General features: G+C 45.2%; 1 protein-coding gene across 1 annotated transcript in view; it reads right to left on the minus strand.

Moving 5' to 3' along the window:
• Positions 1-7,090, minus strand: part of guca1b (guanylate cyclase activator 1B) — an 18,596-nt gene extending 11,506 nt beyond the window's left edge. The window contains exons 1-3 of the mRNA XM_072278965.1: positions 6,893-7,090; positions 3,165-3,314; positions 2,970-3,084 (exon numbers count right to left, since the gene is read on the minus strand). Coding sequence (XP_072135066.1) covers positions 2,970-3,084; positions 3,165-3,314; positions 6,893-7,090 — 463 coding nt within the window. The remainder of the gene's footprint in view (positions 1-2,969; positions 3,085-3,164; positions 3,315-6,892) is intronic.
• Positions 7,091-9,067: the final 1,977 nt, after the last annotated feature.

Below are 9,067 nucleotides of genomic sequence, written 5' to 3' on the forward strand. Positions count from 1 at the left end.
GATTCCAGCAGTTTCCCCACCACCGACGTTAGGCTAACTGGTCTATAATTCCCTGGTTTCTCTCTCCCTCCTTTTTTAAAAAGTGGGGTTACATTAGCCACCCTCCAATCCTCAGGAACTAGTCCAGAATCTAACGAGTTTTGAAAAATTATCACTAATGCATCCACTATTTCTTGAGCTACTTCCTTAAGCACCCTGGGATGCAGACCAACTGGCCCTGGGGATTTATCTACCTTTAATCCCTTCAATTTACCCAACACCACTTCCCTACTAACATGTATTTCGCTCAGTTCCTCCATCTCACTGGACCCTCTGTCCCCTACTATTTCTGGAAGATTATTTATGTCCTCCTTAGTGAAGACAGAACCAAAGTAATTATTCAATTGGTCTGCCATGTCCTTGCTCCCCATAATCAATTCACCTGTTTCTGTCTGTAGGGGACCTACATTTGTCTTTACCAGTCTTTTCCTTTTTACATATCTATAAAAGCTTTTACAGTCAGTTTTTATGTTCCCTGCCAGTTTTCTCTCATAATCTTTTTTCCCCTTCCTAATTAAGCCCTTTGCCCTCCTCTGCTGAACTCTGAATTTCTCCCAGTCCTCAGGTGAGCCACTTTTTCTGGCTAATTTGTATGTTTCTTCTTTGGAATTGATACTATCCCTAATTTCTCTTGTCAGCCACGGGTGCACTACCTTCCTTGATTTATTCTTTTGCCAAACTGGGATGAACAATTGTTGTAGTTCATCCATGCAATCCTTAAATGCTTGCCATTGCATATCCACCGTCAATCCTTTAAGTGTCATTTGCCAGTCTATCTTAGCTAATTCACGTCTCATACCTTCAAAGTTACCCCTCTTTAAGTTCAGAAACTTTGTTTCTGAATTAACTATGTCACTCTCCATCTTAATGAAGAATTCCACATATTACTATTTAACTATTTATGGTTTTATTACTATTTATTATTTATGATGCAACTGTAACAAAAACCAATTTCCCCCGGGATCAATAAAGTATGACTATGACTATGACTAACTCCTTGAGATCCCAACTCTGGCCTCTAGGTGGCTGACTTACTCCTATACAGTATCTCCCTTCCAGCCTTTCCCCAGCTCGCCCAGCATTCCCAATTTTTCCACACTTTTTCTTTGCTCCAGGTTTAACACGCTGTGAAAACCCCTGGGATTTAAGGACTATTGGTATCTTTAGACCACTTCCCTTCTCCCAGGCTCTGAGAAACACGATGGCAGGCCTTAAGATTTTAACGATGACTGCGTCCCATGAATTTAATTTTTTGTTGCACTTTAGATGTTTATTTAAGTACGGTTTTAAAAACAATTAAGTTAACAATTCTTAAAACTGCAATGCATAATTATCTTCAAAAATCGAGGATAATAATTCACCTGATTGACTTCTTTTTAAAAGCTACCTCGCGGTTAATTTTACTGTTATTTTATTCACCTGGTGAGTTCCTCTGCTGTTTTAGAATGTAATGTGGAACAACAAAGTGGCATTGTGGAGGAATTAAAGAAAATGCCTGCGAACAAGATACACAGCAATCAGCAGCATCTACATCCCCCCTGGGACATCTTCTTGAACTAATGCACTCATTTCCATACCTTCATTGGAACAATTCTTATCAGTTAATTTCACAAATTAACACTTTGGGGATCAGGACTAATTTGATACACAGCATGTGGTAGGTCGAGTGTGCTGGGGAGAAATAACTTGACCCCACACCAAGATCTCAACCAGTTGTGTTTAATCTATTTTTGGAACTGCTGGAGACAAACTGACTGAGACAGTTTGTAGAGTGTAGATTGCAGAGTGCAGGGCATAGAGCATTGGGGTAGAGCGTTGTGTGGAGAGTGTACAACATAGAACACAGAATATAGAACAAGGACGGGCCCGTCAGCCCATGATGTAATGCTGAACTATTTAATTGAGTAACTAAATGTCTAATCCCTTCGTCCTGTACAATGCCCATATCTCTCCATTCCCTGTATATCCATGTCTCTGCTGAGAGCCTCTTGAATGCTCCTATCATACCTGCCCCCAACACCACCCCTGACAATGTATTCCGGGCACCCACCACTCTCTGTGTGAAAAAAACTTCCTCCTCACATCTCCTTTGAACTCACCCCTTCTCACCTTACGTGCATGCCCTCTGCTATTAGACATTTTAACCCTGGGAAAAGATAGTCTGTCTACTCATCGATTTCTCGTAGAATCTTAAACTTCTATCAGGTCTTCCTTCAGCCTCTTCTACTGCAGAGGAAACCTCTTGTCTGTCCAACCTCTCATTACAGCTCAAACCCTCTAATCTGGGCAGCACCCTGGTCTGCACTCTCTCCTAGCCTCGACATCCTTCCTATAATCGGGTGTCCAGAACTGTATGTAATACTCCTGAGCCAGCCTAACTAAAGTTTTCTGAAGCTGCAGCATAACTTCTCGACTTTTGAACTCAGTGCCTCGACTCATAAAGGCAAGCATGGCCTGTGCCTTCTTAACCATCCTAACAACCTGCATAGTCACTCTCAGAGAACTGTGGTCTGTGTTAAACATCACATTGGTCCCTAAGACTGTAAGATACAGGAGCAGAATTGGGCCATTTGGCCCCTCCAGTCTGTTCCACCATTTCATCATAGCTGATCCATTTTTCCTCTCAGTCTCAGCCCCGGTCTCTTGCCTTCTCCCCGTATCCCTTCATACCCTGACTAATGAATTTGGGTCTAAAAGCATAACAGGTCCACTGATGCCACATCTAGTCAACCAGGACAGGGGAGGATGACTCCTTCCCACTCATCCTGAGGCCTATTTTAGAGTCCTACAGCAGGGAACAGGCCCTTCGGCCCAACTGGCCCATGCTGACCAAGTTTCTAATCTAAGCTTGTCCCATTTGCCCATGTTTGTCCCCTGCTTCTCCAAGTTACAGAGTAACTGAGAACAGAACATACACAGTGCTTACGTACCATCACCATTTTCATCCACTAATTGAAATATTCGATCTACGACTTCCTCAGGGGACAGGAGAGGAGAACCATCGTCCATTTCTTTACGGCACGCCTTCTTTAGCCTGTAAATAGACTGCAACAGGAACAAGTGTTGGAATTCGGGAGTCAGCAGAGGATTGGTTCAGAGAAATAAGAAAGAGAGTGGTCACAGACCTCCACGATCTCCAGCAGCTCTGCCTTGTCAATGCATCCATTCCCATCTTTGTCGTAAACTTTGAAAGTCCACTTCAGTTTGTGCTCGAGGTTACCCCTTAGAACCAGATTGAGGGCCGCAACATACTCCAGGAAATCAATGGTGTTGTCCTGGAGGAAATTAAAGATGATTTGAAATCTCAATAACACACCTGAAAGTTCAGCACTCCCTCAGTTCTATCCTGCTTCCCTAGATTTTAGTCTAGAGAGGGAGTTGTAAGGCTTTGATCAGACAAAACTTGGAGCATTGTGAGCAGTTTTGGGCCCTTTATCTAAAAAAGGATGTACTGGTATTGGAGAGTGTTATGTTTTATAACTTCAAAACATTATATTAATTCAAGAAAACACACGAGAATCTGGAAATGCAGGTCTAGTTTGTCTTTGCTCTAAGTGAGCCGTGCACACATCATGTGGCAGTGCGATGACGTATGCAATTCACGTATTTTTACAAATAACCTATAATGAATTAGTTAAACAAACAATTAGTATTTAATCAACAAATTCAATACAAGATTACTCAAACATAACTGGAATATTAAATACACAATGGACAGGGTCTGGAGGAGATTCCAGGAATGGTTCCAGGAAAGCAAGATTTAACGCACAAGGAGCATTTGATGGTGCTGGACCTCTGCTTGCAGGTTAGAAGAACGATGGGGCATCTCATTGAAACCTATCAAATATTGAAAGGTCTAGATAGAATTGATACTAAATAATTTTCTTTAATGGATCATCCATTTCTCCCCATTCCCTTCATAATCCTGGGTATAGGATCCTAACCAGCTACCTTACGTTTCAAGGTGATTGGAGGAAAGTATAGGGGGGGACGCTAGAGGTACGTTTTTTCACACAGAGAGTGGTGGGTGCGTGGAACACGCTGCCTGGGACGGTGGCAGAGGCAGGTACATTAGGAACGTTTAAGAGAGCCTTCGATAGGCAAATGGGTGAAAGGAAAATTGGGGGTTATGTGGGAAGGAAGGGTTTGATTGATCACGGAGTAGTTTAAGAGGTTAGCAAAACCTGTACTGCTATATGTTCTACAGTATGTTCTAGGTTCTAAAGAAATTCCACCTCATCTCTGTTGTAAAGGGACGTCCTGCTCTGACACTTTTGGTCCTCTGCTCTGAGACAAACTTTTAGAAACATAGAAACATAGAAAACCTACAGCACAATACAGGCCCTTCGGCCCACAAAGCTGTGTCGAACATGTCCTTACCTTAGAACTACCTAGGCTTTACCCATGGCCCTCTATTCTTCTAAGCTCCATGTATCCATCCAGCAGTCTCTTAAAAGACCCTATTGTTTCCACCTCCTCCACCACCGCCGCCAGCAGCCCATTCCACGCACTCACCACTCTCTGCGTAAAAAACTTACCCCTGACATCTCCTCTGTACCTACTTCCAAGCACCTTAAGACTATGTCCTCTCATGCTAACCATTTCAGCCCTGGAGAAAAGCCTCTGACTATCCATACGATCAATACCTCATTATCTTGTACAAATCACCTCTCATTCCCTGTCGCTCTAAGGAAAAAAGGCCGAGTTCACTCAACCTATTCTCATAAGGCATGCTCCCCAATCCAGGCAACATCCTTGTAAATCTCCTCTGCACCCTTTCTATGGTTTCCACGTCCTTCCTGTAGTGAGGCGACCAGAACGGAGCACAGTACTCAAAGTGGGGTCTGACCAGGGTCCTATATAGCTGCAACGTTCCCTCTCGGCTCTTAAACTCAATCCCACGATTGAGTTTTATTGTTCTGTTTTATTTCTCATGTGGCACGGTAGCGCATAACGCTTTAGAGTACCAGCGACCAGGGTTCAATTCCCACTGCTGCCTGTAAGGAGTTTGTTTGTTCTCTCCGTGAACGCATGGGTGTTTTCCTGGTGCTCTGGGTTCCTCCCTCAGCAGGTTAATCAGTCATTGTAAACTCGGGATAAATCAGGGGATTGCTGGGAGGCGTAGCTCAAAGGGCTATATCGCAATAAATAAATAAATATTTTTATAAGCCGTTGTGAGTATCTCCTCTGATGAATGGAGGTGCCATGGTGTCAGCTGCCAAAAACTCCCAACAGGGAACGCATCAGAATGGAATTCAGAGTAACATGTTTGGACAGTTGCTCACTGCTTTAATTGTTTTGCCTGAAGGCCAATTCCTCTTTTACATAAACACAACAGATCCTGCAGATGCGGGAAATCCAGCGCAACGCACACGAAATGCTGGAGGACCTCACAGGTTCGTCAGCATCAATGGAACAGAGTGAAGAGTTGATCTTTCAGACTGAAGCCCACACCAACTATTCATCCCCCTGCAGAGATACTGCCTGACCTGCTGATTCTTTCACTGAGGGTTTTATGAAGCTTGATACCCGGCTCTACTCACAATGACACTGTCTATGTCTGCTCACGCAAGACAATGGTGGGGTATGGGCAGATACTGCGCAGATAACATTAATGCCACAGCAGAGTCCGGCAATGACCAACGTCATAAAAGAACAACTCCAATTATCCATGGAGACGAATAAATAGTCAGCGTTTTCAACCAGGACTAGTGAAGGTCTTGGCCTGAAAAGTCATCTGTTTATTCCCCTCCACAGATGCTGCCTGACCTGCTGAGTTCCTCCAGCATGTTTTTACTTGATTGAGATACAACGCAGAACAGAGCCTTCTGTCACTTTGAGCCGTGCTACCCTGCGACTCCCGATTTAAACCCAGCCTAATCACAGGACAATTCACAATGACCAACTAAACTACCAACCGGATTGTGGGAGGAAACCGGAGCATCTGGAAGAAAACCGTGCAGTCACAGGGAAAACGTACAAATTCCTTACAGGCACCGGCGGGATGTCCCTTGTGTGCGTTTCTTCGGATTTCCAGCATCTGCAGAATCTCTTCTGTTTTTAGATATCTAGACCAGATTTGATAGCATTCACATAACCGAGCTCCCCCACCAACAACCTCCTGGGGTCTCCAGTGACCAGAAGCTTGCTGTATCAGCCGCATAAGGTTGGGTGTGAGTGACTCTCCTCCTGTCTTCCTGCCATCTACAAATAGTGATAAGTATGTTTTGGGCCAAGACCCCTCCTTACTCGACCCCCACCCACCCACCTCCCCCCTCACCTGACTTCACCTATCACCTGCCAACGCGTACGCCTTGTACGGCTTCTTCCCCCTTCCTTTCCAGTCTTAATGAAGGGTCTTGGCCAGCAACGTTGACTGTTTATTCCCCACGACAGACGCTGTCTGACCTGCTGAGTTTTACTATTTTTTGGTGAGGGCACAGATTTTTTGACGGTTGGGGGCTGAGACCCTTCATCAGAACTCACTGTAGCGTGACTGCGTTCTTGCCCCCGCTCTTTCGTTTTCACCACTTCTTCGGAGTGGGTGGGAACGGGGTCTGTTTTGCTGTTGCTGTGGTTCTGCTGAACAGTGTGGGCATGCGATATTGGTGCCAGAGTGTGTGGAGACCCTTGTGGGCCGCCCCCAGCTCACCCTTGGCTGTGCTGGTTGTTAACTCAAACAACACATTTCATTGTATGTTTTGGCGTACGTGTGATAAATAAATCTGAATCCAAATCCAAATCCGAATCTGAATTGGACACCACGACTGAGTGTCCTTACCACACACGAGCTCCCTGCCTTGCCCTGAGATCTGCAGCCCATCCCCTCTGGACCAACCGAGAATGAACTCACCCCGTTCTTGTCGAACGCCCGGAACATATTCTCGATGTATTCCGCTGCCTCGTTGTTGTCCAGGACGCCAAAAAAGCGCTTGAACTCGTGAAAGAAGAGCGTCCCACTGGGGCACTCGGTGACAAACTTCTTATACCAGTTCTGGAGCTCTGCCACACCAATTTCCCCTTCGCTCCCGGCGCTCTCCACCTGTCCCATGGCGTTGAGGGGTGGGGGAGGGTGCAGAGGGAACCCCAACTACAAGTAGCCCGTCTGACAGAGGACAGAGGCGGGAAACAGCCCTGGCTCCAGCCCCTGCCTCTGCTTGGACGTCCTCAGCCCTCGAGTTGCTCGGTCCCTTCCTGCCCCTGGTTACAGTGAGGATAGCGGCTCTCCCTCTGCTGGGACGCTATTGCCAGGGAGCCCTGCCCAGTCTCCAGTGCCAGACCCACCAGCCACCCTGGACTATTAGCGGACAGCAGCTCGTGGTTCTTGCTAATTCGAGGTGTCAGATCTCCTCAAATACCTGCTTAACCTGTGCTAAGTTTATTAGGAGCTTTTCGGTAACCTATCCGCACACCTGCCGACCTTGAACCAGAATATCTCTTCAGCCTCGGATTAGCTTATAGTCATGTGCACCAAGGCAAAATGAAATTGCTTCTTCATGTTAACTCAAAGTCAAAGTCAAGTTTATTTTCAGCTACATAAGTCCATCCTCCAGGAGGACCACAGCCTTGTCACTTGGTGGCTCAATGACCCAGAGAGTTATACTGGAGTCAGGGGCTTTATGCTTTGGCTCTTGGTAGGGTCACTCCTGCCAAATAGGTCAAAGGGTAGAGGCCAGACTAAGAGAGGTCCACCGGTCCTCCAGGTTTGGGAGTTCAGCTTAGGGCTAACAACCCTGACTGGTTAAACAAAACTGTTATAGACACAGCGACGAAGAACCCTTCTACATCTGTGTGAGCTGGTGTTCCTACCAAGACCGGGGCAGACAGAGATGCAGGACATTCATTGCTGATCTGAATGCCAGCGGTGTAACGGGCAGTAAGTAAACACATGCACAGATGTATTGAAGATCTTAACTGTAACAGTATCACAGGCACATAGAATCCAATACTTGGCAAAAACAAGAAAAATATATATATTAAATTATACAAAGTTTTTACAAGAAAAGGTGTTGAACAAAAAGAAAACAACAGGAATTCTGCAGATGCTGGAAATTCAAGCAACACACATAAAAGTTGCTGGTGAACGCAGCAGGCCAGGCAGCATCTCTAGGAAGAGGTGCAGTCGACATTTCAGGCGGAGACCCTTCGTCAGGACTAACTGAAGGAAGAGTTCAGGCCGAGACCCTTCGTCAGGACTAACTAACTCTTCCTTCAGTTAGTCCTGATGAAGGGTCTCGGCCTGAAACGTCGACTGCACCTCTTCCTAGAGATGCTGCCTGGCCTGCTGTGTTCACCAGCATCTTTTATGTGTGTTGCTTGAACAAAAAGAAAGTTCATTTTAGTGCGATGTGGAGGTAGTGTTGTGAACTTGTTGTGGTGATTAGGGTTCAAGGTCCAAGTTAATTTCTTACGTGTACATTGAAACATAGAGTGAAATATATTGTTTGTGTTAACAACCAACACACCCAAGTATGTGCTGAGGGCAGTCCACAAATTTCGAGCCACACCACCCAGCAATCCCTGATTTAATCCTAGCCTGATTACGGGACAATGTACAATGACTAATTAACCTACCCACAGGTACGTCGTTGGACAGTGGGAGGAAACCAGAGCAACAAGAGGAATCACACGCTGTTGTGTATTTAATTTTTCAATAATACTTGAGTAAACATTGGGTGTGTGCCTTCAGGCTCTTGTACCTCCCTCCATCCCACAGTTATAAGACCACTGAAAAGTTCAAAGTACATGTATGTCTCCATAAACAACCTTGAGATTCACTTTCTTGCGGGCATACTCAATAAATTCATAATAGAATTATTGAAAGAGCACACCGCTTTGAGCGTTCAACCGCTGTGCAAAAGGACAGTTCACTAGTACAATAAGATAGACTCTTGACTACACAATCTACCTCACCTCACTGTCGACCTGCACCGCACTTTCTCTGTAACTGTAATATTTTATTCTGCATTCTGCTATTTTCCTTATCTTGTTCTACCCGTGTAATGAATTGAGCTGAATGAATGGTATG

This window comes from Mobula birostris, chromosome 14 (assembly GCF_030028105.1).
Source record: "Mobula birostris isolate sMobBir1 chromosome 14, sMobBir1.hap1, whole genome shotgun sequence".
NCBI lineage: Eukaryota > Metazoa > Chordata > Chondrichthyes > Myliobatiformes > Myliobatidae > Mobula > Mobula birostris.